The sequence below is a fragment of the Macaca mulatta genome, chromosome 15 (assembly GCF_049350105.2).
Source record: "Macaca mulatta isolate MMU2019108-1 chromosome 15, T2T-MMU8v2.0, whole genome shotgun sequence".
Taxonomy (NCBI): domain Eukaryota; kingdom Metazoa; phylum Chordata; class Mammalia; order Primates; family Cercopithecidae; genus Macaca; species Macaca mulatta.
Window position 1 is genome coordinate 123,877,453 of NC_133420.1, and position 17,890 is coordinate 123,895,342.

The 17,890-nt window shown below is 51.0% G+C and overlaps 1 protein-coding gene across 42 annotated transcripts in view; it reads left to right on the forward strand.

The window, feature by feature from the left end:
- The window catches only part of WNK2 (WNK lysine deficient protein kinase 2), a 141,221-nt gene that overhangs the window by 100,850 nt on the left and 22,481 nt on the right, over positions 1–17,890 (forward strand). For 29 of the 42 annotated variants that reach the window (XR_013404957.1, XR_013404958.1, XR_013404959.1 and 26 more), the window contains 5 exons: positions 8,024–8,856; positions 9,214–9,283; positions 11,547–11,635; positions 11,729–12,417; positions 17,516–17,730. Coding sequence is in view for 37 of the 42 variants with exons in the window: in XM_028835342.2 (XP_028691175.2) it covers positions 8,024–8,856; positions 9,214–9,283; positions 11,547–11,635; positions 11,729–12,417; positions 17,516–17,730 (1,896 nt within the window). In the remaining 5 variants the exon portion in view is untranslated. The remainder of the gene's footprint in view (positions 1–8,023; positions 8,857–9,213; positions 9,284–11,546; positions 11,636–11,728; positions 12,418–17,515; positions 17,731–17,890) is intronic. The other 13 variants (XM_077966355.1, XM_077966362.1, XM_077966368.1 and 10 more) reach the window with 1 other exon arrangement.

Here is a 17,890-nt window from a genome sequence, read left to right on the forward strand (position 1 = left end):
TAAGACATCAGAGGATGGTTTGTACACTGCCAGAGAGAGAATCAGCAAGCTAAATAGGTAGCTCTAAAGAAACTAAAGTAAAATAAGGATAATGAAAACAGCAGAAAATAGAAAAGAGGTGCTAAGAAATATAGAGGTTACAGTGAGATGATCAAACACATCGTGTAATTGGAGTCCCAGAAAGCAAGAGAATGCGGCAAAAACAAGTTTGAAGAGATAATGCAGAGAATTGGAAGGCTTGAAGCCACTAATTCAAGAAACTTCCAAACTCTGTAAGTTAAAAAATAAATCCGCACTTACATATATCATAAAGTGCTGAAAACCAAAGGCACATGGGAAAATTTAAAGGATGCCAAAGAAAAAACAGGTTCTTTAAAGGTTTGGAAGCCCTGTCTCAGTACAGACAACATATGTCAGTGGACAAGGGATAGTGCTGTCCTCGCAGTGCTGACGGAAATAAGCCCCAGCCTCAAATATTGGTGAAAGGATCTGACTTCCGTGAAGATGAAATGAAGAGAAAAGCAGTCATCACCTTCACAGCTCAATTAAAGAAATACTATCCCAGCACATTGGGAGGCCGAGACGGGTGGATCACGAGGTCAGGAGATCAAGACCATCTTGGCTAACCTGGTGAAACTCCATCTCTACTAGAAAATACAAAAAAAAAAAAAAAAACACTAGCCGGGCGAGGTGGCGGGAGCCTGTAGTCCCAGCTGCTCGGGAGGCTGAGGCAGGAGAATGGCATAAACCCCGGAGACGGAGCTTACAGTGAGCTGAGATCCGGCCACAGCACTCCAGCCTGGGCGACAGAGCGAGACTCCACCTCAAAAAAAAAAAAAAAAAAGAAATACTAAAGGGAATATTTTTAGACAGAAGAACAGTGACTGCAGATGAAAGGCCAGAACGCAGGTAGGAACAAAAACCAATGGAATTATAATTGTATGAGTACATCTAAGTGCATTTTGACTGGATGTGAAAAATAATGTCTTGAGGTTTAAAATGTTTGGTATGTTACAATGCATGAAAATGGGGCATATTTATCAGGAGGCAGGAGATGCACTTAAAGGGCTCCAGGATTCCATGTTGCCTGGGCAGAGAGCCAAATCAAGAATGCACGTGATAGTCTCTAGAGTAACCCCTGTGAGACTCGTAGAATAGCAGATAACCTCCACACTCGTGGTAGAGGGGGCAGGTGGGGAAGGAGTTTTTTAAAATATGGCAAGGAAGGAAAGAAACAGAAACACTGACCATGGAGAGCACATAGAAATCTTTAGTAAGATGCTAGTTTTAACCCAAGTAGATCAGTAATTAAATGTAAATGGACTAAATCTCAAAGATTTTCAAAAGTGAAAAAAACCAGGACAAACTAAGACATAAGATTATAAAAATATTAAAAGTAAAAAGAAAAAAAAAAGGAAAAAGAACACACAAATACTAACCTAGAGAAAGCTAATGTCTATATTTTTATATCAATGTAGATTTTAAGGCAAAAACGTAATGGTGAAAGACTCAGCTGGCCAGGAGGATACAATAATTTAATGTTTGCTTATGTTTAGTAATAAAGCCTCAAAATGCATAAAGTAAAAATTAACACAACTAAAACAAATGGAGCGATTTACAGTCCTCATGGGATATTTCAACTTTTGGAATAGGGAGACACTCAGTAGGGATAGAGAAAATTTCAACCACAGAATTAGTATCTTATATATACAGGACACTGTACTCGGCAGCCGAAGAATACACTATTTTTTCATGCACACAGCGTATTTTTAATTTAACCTTACGCAGACCCAGAACAAATCTCAACAAGTTTCAAAGAATCAAAATCACTTGATGCATGCTTTTGATTAAAGTTGGAAGTAAACCCAAACTCATTAACTAGAAGATAACTAGAAAATATCCACATTTGATAGCTAAAGCAATGCATTTATAAATATCTCATTAGGCAAAGAAGGAATTACAATGGAAACTAATAAAACATTCTGAATGATGATAAGAACGTCATGCTAATGAAAATATTACATACCAAAATTTGTGAGATGCAGTTACAGCATATTGAGCAGAAACTTTGTAGCCTTTAAATGCACATATTGGACAGGAGAAAAGTCTGATAGTAATAAAAGTATTTACTGCAAAAAGTTAGCAAAAGAGAAAATGAACCCAAATAAAGGAGAAAGTAGAATAGATAAGAACATAAATTAATGAAATAGTAAACACATATACAATAGAGTATCCACAGAGCTTAGCAATGGTTCTTTGAAAAGGCTCATAGCATCAGTAAGCCCCCTGTGATGAGACTGACTAAAGGAGAGAGAGAGAATACATACGTAATCAATATTAGGGATGAAAAGGTGGGGGACACTGCTACAATCCTATAAACATTAAGACAAATATAAGAATGTGAAAATTTCTTTGGATTGTGTCTTAGGGAACTACAACTTACCAAACTTATTGAAGAAGAAATAGAAAATCTGAAAAGCGCTATAAACATTAAAATGTCAAATCAGTCATTAGAAGCCTTCTCATGGCTACCCTTCCTGGTGGCAAGATTGCTGGAGCAACTCAGAGTGTATAGTCTTTCAGGTTCAAGTGCAGGCAGAAAATAGAGACCCTTTTCAAAAGGTTTCATACGTCTGGCCCTGACTCCCATTATGCAGAACAAGGACACATTCTCTAAAGCAGTCGTGGCTAGTGGCTGGAATCCACGCTGACTTGTGCCCAAATTGCAGGCACAGCCCTGGAGTTAAAGTAAGTGACAGTTGTTCCCAAGAGGAAATTTGGAGTGGCACTACCCAACAAGGAAGCAAATGGATGCTGCATAGTTAAAAAAAAAAAAAACAAAAACAAAACACAAGGAATGTTCACAATAATGAGAAAGATGGACTCACTCAAATGTTAGGGAAAGAGAAATCATAGTTGAAGAAAAGGCAGTGAGAAAGAAATCAGGCACATAAGTTTGGACCCCTTGGCCTCCATCAAAGTGAGTGTCCACACACAGAGGTGTGTATAAGGGGAAGAAAACCTTCCTATAAGGAAAAGTTTCAACTTGATGGCTTTACCACAGATACTTAAGTAAGAAATAATTCTGATCTAACCCAACACGTCCAGAGAACAAAGAAGCTTGTTTTATCAAACTAGCATAACTTTGACACAAAAATCTGACTGAGAACATTATAAAATAGGAAGATAACAGGTCAGTCTCTCCCTCTTCCATCAGCACTTGCAAAAAATACTAAACAAAATAGTAGCAAATTAAATCTAGTGATACATGAAAAGAGTATGTATGACAGGTTACTAAGTTGCAGTGATTTCAGAATGCAAGGTTGGTTTAACTTAATTTGAATAAACAATTTATTCAGGCCGGGCGTGGTGGCTCAAGCCTGTAATCCCAGCACTTTGGGAGGCCGAGACAGGCGGATCACGAGGTCAGGAGATCGAGACCATCCTGGCTAACACGGTGAAACCCCATCTCTACTAAAAAATACAAAAAACTAGCCGGGCGAGGTGGCAGGCGCCTGTAGTCCCAGCTACTCGGGAGGCTGAGGCAGGAGAATGGCGTGAACCTGGGAGGCGGAGCTTGCAGTGAGCCGAGATCCGGCCACTGCACTCCAGCCTGGGCGGCAGAGCGAGACTCCGTCTCAAAAAAAAAAAAAAAAAAAAAAAAAAATTTATTCACTGTCCCAATAGATGGGAAATTCTATTTTTAGAAAAAAAAAAAAAAAAAAAAAAAACCCAGCAAATATTCTTAATGGTGAAATGTGGAATGCTTTCTCTTTGAGATGGGGAACAAGATAAGGATGCCCATTCACACCACTTCTATTCAGTAACCTGTGTCCTAGATATTGTGGGGGGCAGTGGGGGTTGGTGGGCAGGGAAGGAAGGAAGGGGTAGAGGTAAAAAGGGAGAAAGAGAAAGAAGGGAAAGCAATAGGATTGAAGAAGCCCAGGCCCTGCCTCATGCAGCTTAATCTGGATTTCCGGGGGTAAGACCCAACCTGCAGCCCAGTTTAAGAGCCAACGCCCTGACCACTTTTTATAAGTATATATAAGGAAGTGTCATGGTGGCGTCACAATCACTTTATTTTTCTTTTGAAGAAAATGGTATTTATTTCTAAACACGGTCTTCCAAAGAAAATGTTTGCTTGTTTGAGTTGGTACTAACTTGAGGTTGGTGTTTTTCTATTATCTACTCCAATATCAACTACTCTGTAAATGGAAATAAATACATAATGTATGCCACATAGTAGACACTCAGCTGAATGATTGTTCTGATCAATATAATGCTATATAGTGTTACATAAAAGGTAATATTCCTTTTAGCATTACTATTTTTTGTTAAAAATGCGGGCAGAACAAGATAACTCTTCTTTGACTCAGAAGCTCTACCTATAAAATTATTGGGCTAAATAGCAGTTATTTCCAAGGAATACGTTTGCTAAAACTCTTTCTATTTTGAAGAAGAAATAATCGTGGCCTTTTGGTAACACTGTAATTTTATCATTTTGCCTCAATATCTAATAGCATTAAAACAATTACTGTTTTAAAAAGTGATAAGGATTGGAAAGGAAGAAATAAAACTATCACTGTTTGCTGATAACATGATTATATACATAGAGACTTAAATTTACAGATAAATTAGAATTAATAAGTTAGTGAAGTAGCTACAGACTGCAGTTATCTTTATACCAACAACAATCAGAAAATAAGGAATATTGAAAAATTCAATTTATATTAACACAAAAATGCCACACACCAGTGTATGAGTCTAACAAAAAGTATGTAAGATCTGTACACCAAAAACTATAAAACATTGAGAGAAATTTTAAAAAGAAATGAGTAGGAAGATATGTACCATATTCATGGACTGGAAGATTCAGTATTATAAAAACTTCTTCCCAACTAGGTCTGTAGATTCAGATTCTAACCATTTCTAAATAAGCATCAACAAGCTGATTATATACTCTATAGAAATGCAAAAGCCAGTCAAAACCAAGACAGCTTCTAGAGGAAGGATATCATTCTCCTAGATGTTGTGACTCATGTAAACCTGGAGTCACAGAGATAGTCTGGTCCTAGAACAAGGACAGAGAAATTGAGCAATGGAGTCAAGACAGCTCAGAAGCAGGCCCACATCTTTGGACACATCTTTGGTTGACAAGAAAGGTCCGATTGCCAGACAGTGGAGACAGGATGGCCTTCTTAACAGAAGGAGTTGGGACAGTAGGCTGTCCACACAGGGAGATGACCTCACACCACACACAAAACTCAGTAACAAGTGGCTTGTGAATCTCTAAGAGGGAAAACAGTAAAGTTCCTAGAAGTAATAAGAGGCAGTATCATTATGGCCCCCACGTAGAATATACATGTTCAAGTTCCACAAAATATGCAAGTGGGAAAGACTGGCTAAAAATTGGTTAAATTTGACTGTATTAAAATCAAGAACTGTTGTTCATCAAAAGACACCACTAATCGAGCCCATAGGCAAGTCACAGAGCGAGAGATGTCTGTAGTAAAGATTGCCCCCAAACAATTCTCTACCCAGCATCCATGAAGAACCACAAATTAAAAAGAAAAGAATGACAGCTCTGTAGAAAAGCAGGAAAGAGACTTGAACAGGTGTGCCCTGAAAGAAGATACCCAGATGGCCAGTGAACACAGGAGAAGGTACTCGATTGAATTAGACATTATCAGGAAAATGCAAATCAAAACCACACTGAGCTATCACCTCACACCTGTTAAGATGGCTGCTCTCAAAAACAAAGGACAGCAAGTATTGGCTAGGATGTGGAGACAGGGCACCTTTGTGCAGTGTGGTATAAATTAGTACAGCCATTATGGAAAACAATGTGGACCTTCCTCAAAAAATTAAAATAGAACTACCATATGATCCATCAATCCCACTGCTGGGTATATATTCAAGATAATTGAAAACAAGGTTTGGAAGAAGTATCTGCTCTCCTGTGTTCACTGCAGCGTTATTCACAATAGCCAAGATATGGAAACAACCTAAGTGTCTATTGACAGAGGAATGGATAAAGAAAACGTGATGTGTTTGCACAGTGGAGTACTATTTAACCACGGAAACAAGGAAACTGCCATTTGCGACGACATGGATGAACCTGCAGGACATTATGCTATATGAAATAAGCCAGGCACAGAAAGACTACACGATTTATTCCTCTCATATGCGGTATCTAGAGCAGTCAAAGCCAAAAACAATCAAAGCAGAGAGCAGAATAGAAGTTGCCAGCGGCTGGAGGGAGAGGGAAACGGAGTTACCAAGTTCAGTGGACATAAAGTTTCAGTTGTATAAGCTGAGGAGGCTCTAGAGCTTTGACACACAACATCGTGCCTATAGTTATAATAGAGTATCGTGCTTTTAAAAATGTGTTAAGACAGCAGATCTCATCTTCAATGTTTTTTCCACAATTAAAAACAATAACGAACCACAATGAGACGCCGTCACATGGTCCTAGGGGTGCTCAGAGGCTGCCGATGGTGGGGGCATTGACTCCGCTTGGGGAAGCAGCTTAGCACCCCTACATAAGGCTAAAGGGGATTGCAGCTCCCCACTGGCGTGTGCCTGGCGGGACACGGGCCCGTGCACACTGTGCCTCAGTTTTAGTCGTGGTCCCACCCGGCCACAGCCCAGCCAGCACCAGCACAGAATGGATGTGTGCATCGTGGTGCAGTTGTGCAAACACAACAAGAACACATCTCACAAACACAGGTGAGAGAGCCCAGGCACCAGAGAATAGAGTACCATTCCATTGATAGATCATGCAGCCCTGGACCATGGTGTTTAGAGAGACAAACGGTAAGGTTGGAAAGAAGAGCAGTGGAGGAAATGCTTGTCAAATTAGTTTACCTTTGTTGGGCCAGGCTGGGGATGGGGGCCAAGGGAGTCTGGGGGCACAAGGGAGGGCATCAGGGCCCTAGTAATCTCCCCATTCTTACCTTTTATTTTTTAAACAGTTTTCTTTTTTTGTGTGCATTTTCTGTGTGTGTTTTAAAAAGACAAAGTGGACTGGGCATGGGGGCTCACGCCTGTAATCCCAACACTTTGGGAGGCTGAGGCCAGCGGATTGCTTGAGCCCAGGAGTTCAAGACCAGCCTGGGCAACATGGTGAAAGCCAGTCTCATATGAAAAACAAAAATTATCCAGCTGTGGTCCCAGCTACAAGGGAGGCTGAGGTGGGAGGATTGCTTGAGCCTGGGAGGCAGAGGTTGCAGTGAGGTGAGATTGCGTTACGGCACTCCAGCCTGGGTGACAGCCCAGACCGTCTCTAAAAACAACAAAAAAAAGGTTGGGTTGCAAGTGAGGAAAACTGGGCTCCAAGGCCAATTAAGTTTGAGAAACACTGTCCTGCCACCTCTCAGATGCCCGCAGTCCTTGTGAGCCTGGTGGAGGCTCCGTGAGCTCCTGCACAAGGCGCTGTGAGACTTGGTTAGACTGCTGGGGTTTTGGACCTCCCATAAGGTCACTGACCAGCCCTGGCTGCGCTTCTGACCATACCGAAGACTGGGGGTCTGAATCTGAAGGCTCCAGGCTCCTGCACACTCCTGGACATGGAAGTGTGTACAGCTCACTAGTTAAACTCTAATTTTTAAATTTCCTTGAATAACTTTTGTCCAGTGCAAGATAGACAAGAGCCGTATCTTTCCGGAGCTGTCCGTGCAGGTGACAGACAGATGACAGGCAACAGCCGCAGCTGATGGTCACATGCTGCAGAGGACACAGAAGGAAGGGTGGTGCTGGTTCAGCTGCAAGGGACACTATGGGAACCGGGACCTGGAGTTGTGAAGCTGGTGGCCCAGAGACCTGTGGGAGGGGTTACAGGAAGCAGCAGCCGGAGCTGGGCTGAGCTGCAGGCAGGCAGGAGCCTGGTGTGTCAGGAAACAGAGAAGACCAGCACGCTGGGGCCATGGCCAGGCCGTGTGAGGCATCTTTTTAGCCAGGGAAGAGACAGGTAGATAGGAACTGGAGTACCCTGGTACAAAGGCATTTTCCCCATTTCTTCTAGATCCAGCGCCCTATAAAGACCAGCTGTCCTCAAAGGAACAACCCGGCTTTCTAGCCGGTCAGCAGCTCCTGAGCCAGGCGGGCCCCAGCAACCCTCCTGGGGGGCCCCCAGCCCCTTTGGCCCCCTCCTCCCCTCCTGTGACTGCTCTGCCCCAAGATGGAGCAGCTTCAGCCACCAGCACCATGCCAGAGCCAGCATCAGGAACTGCCATCCAGGCAGGGGGTCCAGGGACCCCTCAGGGGCCGACCAGTGAGCTCGAGACTTCTCAGCCACTAGTGGAGACTCACGAGGCCCCGCTTGCTGTGCAGCCCGTCGTGGTGGGCCTAGGACCTTGCGCTCCAGCTCCAGAGGCCGCCTCAACCAGGGAGGCCAGTGCCCTAGGGGAGCCCCTGCCAGCTCCTGCACCTGAGCCCAGCCCCCACAGCGGGGCCCCACAGCCCGCCTTGGGTCAGCCCACTCCCCTGCTTCCTGCCTCAGTGGGGGCTGTCAGTCTGGCCACTTCTCAGCTCCCAAGCCCACCCCTGGGACCCACCGTCCCCCCACAGCCACCCTCGGCCCTGGAGTCGGATGGGGAAGGGCCGCCCCCCAGGGTGGGCTTTGTGGACAGCACCATCAAGAGCCTGGACGAGAAGCTGCGGACTCTGCTCTACCAGGAGCATGTGCCCACCTCCTCAGCCTCAGCCGGGACCCCTGTGGAGGTGGGCGACAGAGACTTCACCCTGGAGCCCCTGAGAGGGGACCAGCCCCGCTCAGAGGTCTGCGGGGGGGACCTGGCCCTGCCCCCAGCGCCTAATGAGGCGGTTGCAAGGCGTGCCCAGCTGCCCCAGCCCTTGGTAAGTAACTGCCTTGTCCCAGAGACACCGCCCTGGGTCAGGGGCTGGAGCCCAGGCGCGAGCCCGGGGGTGGGCAGGCATCTCGACTATGCAGAGCCACCCTCACTCAGGGCCTGTCCCTCTCTTGATGTCCCACCCACGTGTGTCTGACTCACCCGTGCATGTTTTGCAACAAGTGGCCCCTGTTTGGGGTCATGCTTGTGCAGCGTCAGGTGACACAGCCCCATCCATGCACACAGAGGGACTGGGACAGCCCAGGGGCAGCTTGAGACGAGGGGAGTGGATTTGCAGATACAACTGCTGAGATGCTGACGTGTGAGTCTCACAGCTCTTCTCTTTTTGTGTTTCTTTCTCCAGGTGGAAAAGTCAGAACTGGCCCCCACTCGAGGGGCTGTGATGGAGCAGGGCACATCTTCGTCAATGACAGGTAACAGCTTCCTGCTGAACCCTGCATTCGCAAGGTGCTGCCCAGCTTCCTTGCCCCAGAACCTTCTGCATCCACATCCTCATCTTTCATCTTTTAAGGGATAAAAGCATTTCTTGAAGATCCTTTTATCTGTAAGGGATCCTTTAGCATCTAGGGTGGGGCCCAGACACAGCAGGAGCCCGTCATGATTTAATTCAAGCTTGTCCAGCCTCTGGCCCATGAGCTGCATGTGGCCCAGGATGGCTTTGAATGGGCCCAGCACAAATTGGTGAGCTTCTTATGAGCTTTTCTTTTTCTTTTTCTTTCTTTTTTTTTTTTTTTTTTTTTTTTGCAATTTTTTTTAAAGCTCATCAGTTATTGTTAGTGTATTTCATGTATGGCCCAAGACAATTCTTCATCTTCCAATGTGGCCCAGGGAAGCCAAAAGACTAGATGCCCCTGGCTTAATTAAAACCTACAGAGTTCTAGAAGGAACCACATGCTAACACTCCAGAGAGAGGAAGCCCTCCGGGGAAATGGATAAAGCCCCGGTTGGTGGGTGCTGGGATGTTGCAGGGACTTGTCACAGTTCCTGGGCTCTCCAGTGGCTGAGGGTCTGCACACGTTCCAGTGGATCCACCCCAGCCCTTGCTTTTCTTCAGCAAGGTAACAAGATGCCCACAAAAACCCAGGCTTACTTCAGCTAAAGCCGAGCAGTGCGCTGGGGGGCCCTGTGACTGCTGGGAGCGCCAGGGCCAGGGCAGTCCCTGAAGACCTGGTGCAGGGCTTTCCCTTGTGGCTCCTGGCTGCCACTGCTGTCTGTGGAAACGCCTTTGCTTTGCTTCTCATTTCATTATCTGCCTGCCTCAGTGTCCCTTCTAAGGGAGCTGGACTGATCTTGTGAGGTCTGAGCTTCCTTCTCAGCCCGGGCTTTCTTGGGGGATGGGCACAATATGAATCAGGATTCCCGTGAGCCTCCTCACGGAAACCTCAGTGCACATCAGCCGCAGGTGGGACCCTGTAGTCCCGGGCCACATTTATTTCCAGACTTTAAGAGGGCTTGTGGCAGCTGGCACTGGGGTCAGAAGCTGTGTACTCAAGGAACTGGTGATGTTTAGCCTGAGGAAGATGAGGGACGGGGCAGAAGCAAGAGTGTCTTTGCACAAGGGTGGAAACGAGAGGTGGTGTTGGAATGCCAGCCCTGACCACGCTGGGCTGCGTGTGGCGCTCCTCTTCCTTTGGCCTCGTGCTGTGAGATGTGTCCGTCCCATGGGCCCCTTGGGCAGATGAGCAAACTGAGCTTCAGTAACATACAAATGCTATAACTTGTACTCCAAGTCCATGCTCTTTCCAAAGTGCGGAACTCATGGGGGAAGCTCCAAGGAGACGGATTCTAGTTTGACAATAGTGACCTTTCCTGGCGGTTGGAGCCATTTAGAAGTGGAGAGAGTACATTTGACAGTGAGCCTCCTATCCCTGGAGGTGGGCACGGGGATGTGAGGAGGGGAGTCAGGTGTTGCCCACGGGTTGGGGACATGTGATAGGGACTAGATTTGGTCTCCTTGGGAATCTGATTTGGGTGTTGTTCCCTTGTGGGTTTCCAGTGGGGTGTGCAAAGGAGACACGTGTACATGTGCGGGCGGCCCCAACCTCCCCAGAGACTCTGTCTGCCCTGCCACCTTTCCCGCGGCCCATAGGTCTGGCTCATGCCCTGGCCTGCCCACGAGTTTCTTTTGTCACATGAGGGTCTCAGCTCAGGCGAGGCCCCCATGTCAACTTGCTTGGCTTTTCTGATTGCCTCTTCACAGCAACCCTGGGAAAGCTGGTCAGAAATAGCTCCCTAGACAGAGAGCACTGAAACAGCTGCAGGTGCAGTGGGCGACAGTTTTTGAGACACCCTGGGAGCAGGGCTGGAACCCGGCCCCGTTGATCTGTGTTGTGGGACCCTCTCACATCAGACGGTGGGGCGAGACAGGGTGCTGGCCTTCGGGTGCACAGAAGGCCTGGTGGCACGAGGGTGCCCGGGGCTGACGCCTCTTCTCTTGCCCAGGTTTATTGGGCATCTGTCATAGAACGCCATGGGGCCAAGACATCGTGGTGTATTTTCAGTTCCCAAAACTGCTGTGAGCATCCACAGCTGGCTCCTCCCAGTGCCCACTCCCGTTGTCCTGCCTGGCTGGCGGCACTCCCGTGGGATCACTTTGGGCTGCTTTGGGTCAGCTGTGAGCCATCTCTGCCTCTTCCTCCTCCTTCAGTCCCAGTAACATTTCCGATGTTCCCACAGCAGAGGCATCTCCCAAGAGCATGCTGGGCTATGACAGAGATGGAGGGCAGGTGGCCTCAGACTCCCGTGTGGTCCCCAGCACCCCCCAGGTAAGGGCGACTTGGCGACCCCCTGGCTGGTTGGCAGGGTTTGCTCTGTGCTGATGCTCACATGAAACCTCTTCATCTCCGCTTTTTCCCAAGGATGTACCTGCTTTTGTGAGACCTACACGCGTGGAGCCCACAGGCAGGGATGGTGGAGTCGCTGGAGAAAGCTCAGCAGAGCCCCCTCAAAGTGGCGTGGGCATTTCCACAGCGGGGGGCCAGGCCAGCCACCCCCAGACACTCGGCGCTCGAGCTTCGGGGTCCCCTCGGAAACATACAGAGCAGCAGGATGTCAGCTCACCAGCCAAGACTGTGGGCCGCTTCTCGGTGGTCAGCACTCAGGATGAGTGGACCCTGGCCTCCCCCCACAGCCTGAGGTACTCCGCCCCTCCCGACGTCTACCTGGACGAGGCCCCCTCCAGCCCCGATGTGAAGCTGGCGGTGCGGCGGGCACAGACGGCCTCCTCCATCGAGGTCGGCGTGGGCGAGCCCGTGTCCAGCGACTCCGGGGACGAGGGCCCTCGGGCGAGACCCCCGGTGCAGAAACAGGCGTCCCTGCCCGGGAGTGGCAGCGTGGCCGGCGACTTCGTGAAGAAGGCCACCGCCTTCCTGCAGAGGCCTTCTCGGGCCGGCTCGCTGGGACCTGAGACGCCCAGCAGGGCAGGCATGAAGGTCCCCACGATCAGCGTGACCTCCTTCCATTCCCAGTCGTCCTACATCAGCAGCGACAACGACTCGGAGCTCGAGGACGCTGACATCAAGAAGGAGCTGCAGAGTCTGCGGGAGAAGTAGGTCCTGCGGGCGGGAAGCGCCGCCCCCTATCCCGGGCCGTGGCACCACTTCCCGGTTGTGAGGGAACCCTGGCACTGGGGCTGAAGTCCTGGCCAAGCAGTGCCCGCTTGGAGCTGCCAAGCAGGTGACAAGGGAGTGATGAAGGCTTTTGTTTTTGAGACAGTCTTGCTCTGTCACCCAACCCGGAGTGCAGTGGCGCAATCTTCGCTCGCTGCAACCTCCACCTGCCAGGTTCAGCGATTCTCCTCCCTCAGCCTCCCGAGTAGCTGGGACTACTGGTGCCTGCCACCATTCCCCGGCAGATTTTTGTATTTTTAGTAGAGACGAGGTTTCACCATGTTGGCCAGGCTGGTCTCAAACTCCTGACCTCAAATGATCCACCTGCCTTGGCCTCCCAAAGTGCTGGGATTTCGGGTGTGAGCCACCAGGCCCAGCCTCCCTGTGGTTTCGAGTAGGCAGTCTCCCACTCAGAGTCCTCCGGGCTGGGCCGGCCACCACCCTGCTGTCTGCCTGGCTTCTGGCTTCTCTGGATGCCATGCCTCCTGCTGCCCTTGGGGGTATGTCTTGGGGGATCGCTGAGGCATGTGTCTTCCTCACTCTCTCTGCTCTCATCTGTCTCCTTCCCTCTTTCTTCTTTTCTCCTTCTCTCTCTCTCTCTTTCCCCCCTTTCATTCCTTCTCTCCCTGTCTCGCTTCCCCTCACTCTGTCTCTGCCACTCTCTCTATTCCTATATGTCTCTCCTTTCTTTGTCTCTGTCTCTCTCTCTGTCTCTCTCTCTCCCCCTCTTTCTCTTCCTCTCTCTTTCTACTTGTCTCTTTCCCTCATCCAGCAAATATTTATTCTGTCTTGCTGCAGCTGGGGCGTTACTGAGATGTCCTTCGGGATGGGAGGGCTGACACCAAATTCACCAGTGCCTGAAGGCACATTTGTAAGTCGCGTCGTGTTGGAAATCACAGGCTTAGGTGGGAGGAGCCATGCACATCTCCTTTCTCTCCTACGAACCCTCTCTGCACAGTGTGCACAGGGGCTGAGAGACTGTCTGCCCAGGCTGGTGGGGTGGTCAGTGCCGTGCATTGAGGATATAGTGAGTGTCTGTGTGTTCATGCAGAACTGAGGAGGGAACTGGAGCTGCTGGGAGAGGCAGGAAGGTAGGGATGAGTGGAATCACTGCTGATCTTAGAGGCATCCAGGAGGGTGGCCCCCACTGGCCACATGGCTCAACAGATTCTTGGTGGAGGCCAGAGAGTGGATGGGGCCCAAGGTGGGCATGACCTAGAACTTTTTGGGATAGAGGGCAGCAGATCCTGGGCACGTTTGCTCAGCAGGAATGTCACCCTGGGGAGACAGTGGTCAGAGTCAGCAGGAACAAAGGGGAGCTGAGATGTTGCCAAGCCACAGCCCAGCTGTGGCGCTACGAAGAGAGGCTTGTGGGGGGCAGGAAGGTGTGGATGTGAAAACACTGGGGAGAGGAGCTGCTGTAGGCTCTGAGAGCCTATATCCTGGGTGACAGGGGCCAGGAGCCAGAGACAGAGGGTAGAGATAATGGGGTAGGGACTAGAAATGGCAGAAGTGGTTGGGAGCCAGGGGCAGGTGGGGCCTAGGGAACGGGCAGGGAGAGGACCGGAAGGAGAGAGTTCCAGTAGCCTAAGAACAGGAAGGTGAATGCTGGGAGGGCCGTGGAGTCCAGGGGGAATTGGGGGCTATTTAGGAGAGGGTGGGGTAAATTTTCAGCCTCAACTGGGAATTGAGGTGACTTGGCCTCTGATAGGCAGTAGCCAGCAGCTCCCCAACCTTCCTTTCATTTGAACCCTCTGAATACCGAGGTGCCTGTGCCTCACTGCAGCATTTCTGCCATGAGCGCTGGGGTTTCCTAGGACTCCAGGAACCCTGTGCTGAGCCCAGGCTGTGCTTTCAGATGTCCCAGGCTGCAGGGTTCTTGGTGAGCAGCCCAGGGGCAGCTTGGAGCAGTCAGGGCACCCCCAGTGTGGGAGCCACATTGCAGTCTGGGACCGTGGGAGCTTGGCCATGTGGGTGCAGCCTCGGAGCAGAGCCACCAGCCTGGATCAGCTCCAGCCTAGATAAGACGCTCCCCTGCCCACGCAGCCGTTCCCCAACCCTGGGGCAGTCAGCACTCTCTTGAAATAGTACTCCCTTCCAGAAGATCATCTGATGCCGTGTCTCCCTGGTGTTTGTAGGGAGAAAGCCGTTTGGAGTTTTGTTTTTATTTATTTCTTTTTTTTAGTAGAGGAAGTCATTAAAAAAAAAAAAAAAAAAAGCCTATGTGGTGGGTGTTGAAATTCAGGAGTAAAATCAGAACTTGTTTCCTCATTTCCGACCTTGTGAACTACCTGTTTTCCTTGTCATCAAAGGAAGAGGAGGGGCACTTGGGGTGAAGGCAAGGGTTTACAGGCCTCCAGCCAGGGCCCATGGGGTGGCCTTGGGCCTTGCAGAAGCTCAGAGCACTGTGATGCAGCAGGGAGGCTCAGCTCCTCCCCTCCCCATCCTCTCCTCTCCATCCTCCCCTCACCTTCCTCCCCTCACCCTCCTCCCTTCACCTTCCTCCTCTCTCCATCCTCCCCTCACCTTCCTCCTCTCTCCATCTTCCCCTCACTTTCCTCCCCTCTCCATCCTCAACTCACTTTCCTCCTCTCTCCATTGTCTCCTCTCCATCCTCCCCTCACCTTCCTCCCCTTATCTTCCTCCCCCTCCATCCTCCCCTTACCTTCCTCCCCTCTCCATCCTCCCCTCACCTTCCTCCTTTCTCCATCTTCTTCTTTCTTCCTCCCCCTCCATTCTCAACTCACTTTCCTCCTCTCTCCATCCTCTCCTCTCCATCCTCCCCTCACCTTCCTCCCCTCTCCATCTTCAACTCACTTTCCTCCTCTCTCCAGCCTTCCCTCACCTTCCTCCCCTCTCCATCTTCCCCCCTCCTTCCTCCCCTCACCAACCTCCCCTCACCATCCTCCCCTCATCTTCCTCCCCTCATCTTCCTGCCCTCTCCATTCTCCCCTCACCTTCCTCCCCTCTGTATCCTCCCCTCACCTTTCTCCCCTCACCACCCTCCCTCACCATCCTCCCCTCGCCTTCCTCCCCTCTCCATCCTCCCCTCATCTTTCTCCCCTTTTCATCCTCCCTTCACCTTCCTCCCCTCTCCATCCTCTGCTCACCTTCCTCCCCATCCATCCTCCCCTCTCCATCCTTCTCTCACCTTCCTCCCCTCATCTTCCTCCCCTCCATCCTCCCCTCTCCATCCTCCCCTCACCTTCGTTCCCCTCCATCCTCCCCTCACCTTCCTCCCCCCTCATCCTCCCTTCTCCCTCCTCTATCTTCCCGTCCCCCTCCTTCCCTTCCATCCTCCCCTTTCCATCCTCCCCTCGGCCTCCTCCCCTCACCTTCCTCCCCTCGGCCTCCTCCCCTCACCTTCCTCCCCTCGGCCTCCTCCCCTCACCTTTCTCCCCTCTCCATGCTCTCCTCTCCATCCTCCCCTTATCTTTCCCCTTAATCATCATTTCTCCACCATTCCCTCTCCATCCTCCCCTCACCTTCCTCCCCTCTCCATCCTCCCCTCACCTTCCTCCCCTTATCTTCCTCCCCCTCCATCCTCCCCTTACCTTCCTCCCCTCTCCATCCTCCCCTCACCTTCCTCCTTTCTCCATCTTCTTCTTACTTCCTCCCCCTCCATTCTCAACTCACTTTCCTCCTCTCTCCATCCTCTCCTCTCCATCCTCCCCTCACCTTCCTCCCCTCTCCATCTTCAACTCACTTTCCTCCTCTCTCCAGCCTTCCCTCACCTTCTCCCCTCTCCATCTTCCCCCCTCCTTCCTCCCCTCACCAACCTCCCCTCACCATCCTCCCCTCATCTTCCTGCCCTCTCCATTCTCCCCTCACCTTCCTCCCCTCTGTATCCTCCCCTCACCTTTCTCCCCTCACCACCCTCCCTCACCATCCTCCCCTCGCCTTCCTCCCCTCTCCATCCTCCCCTCATCTTTCTCCCTTCTTCATCCTCCCCTCACCTTCCTCCCCTCTCCATCCTCTGCTCACCTTCCTCCCCATCCATCCTCCCTTCTCCATCCTTCTCTCACCTTCCTCCCCTCATCTTCCTCCCCTCCATCCTCCCCTCTCCATCCTCCCCTCACCTTCGTTCCCCTCCATCCTCCCCTCACCTTCCTCCCCCCTCATCCTCCCTTCTCCCTCCTCTATCTTCCCGTCCCCCTCCTTCCCTTCCATCCTCCCCTTTCCATCCTCCCCTCGGCCTCCTCCCCTCACCTTCCTCCCCTCGGCCTCCTCCCCTCACCTTTCTCCCCTCTCCATGCTCTCCTCTCCATCCTCCCCTCATCTTTCCCCTTAATCCTCCTTTCTCCACCATTCCCTCTCCATCCTCCCCTCACCTTCTTTCCCTTCCATCCTCCCCTCAACCTTCCTCCCCTCTCCATCCTCCCTCACCTTCCTCCCCTCTCCATTCTCCCCTCACCTTCCTCCTCCTCCTCCATCCTCCCTTCTCCATCCTCCTCTCTGCATCCTCCCCTCACCTTCCTCCCCCTCCATTCTCCCCTCACCTTCCTCCCCTTGGCCTCCTCCCCTCCGCGTCCTCCCTTCGGCCTACTCCCCTCCCCATTCTACCCCCCTACTTTCTTCCCCTCTGTTTCTTCCCCTCTGCATCCCTTGGCCTTCCACTCTCTGTTTCCCCCATGGGGGAAGTAACGCACATTTGCCTGATAAACAGAGGCAGTCTCTGGTGCCTGGCACCTGCTGGTTTCCCCTCGCCTGTGTTCGTGTTTGGGACTTTCATTGTAAGTATCAATGGAAGCGGTTTGAGTCTAGGTATTTGGAAGTTTGAGGCCCCTTAGTCTGGCCCGTGCCGTTGGGCACATCGATGCCAGAGGCCCCCCACCTTGGCACCTCCCCATTTAGATGTGAACAAACAGTGTCATTTTACAGCCCCCGTGTGGCGCTTTGAGTGGTCCAGGCCAAGGCACAGGCGGGGCGCCCACCCTGCACCCCATGTTCTCCCACGGCACCTCCCTCCTGGAGGGGCTGGCGGTATTGGAAACACGGAGGAAACCCAGCGGCACTCCCTCCTGTCCCCTCCTGCAGGCACCTGAAGGAGATCTCCGAGCTGCAGAGCCAGCAGAAGCAGGAGATCGAGGCTCTGTACCGCCGCCTGGGCAAGCCACTGCCCCCCAACGTGGGCTTCTTCCACACGGCGCCCCCCACTGGCCGCCGGAGAAAAACCAGCAAGAGCAAGCTGAAGGCGGGCAAGCTGCTGAACCCCCTGGTGCGGCAGCTCAAGGTCGTGGCCTCCAGCACAGGTCGGCCTCCGGGTGCAGGGCTGGGATGGGAGCGGGCCTGGGGACCCCTGAGTGAGCCTGGGAGGTAGGCTCCGTGCAGGTGTGACACCCTCGGACCTCGAAGACCACTCGGGGTTGTCTCCTTACTGAATCTCCTTTCCCTGGAGCAGGGGAGTCATTG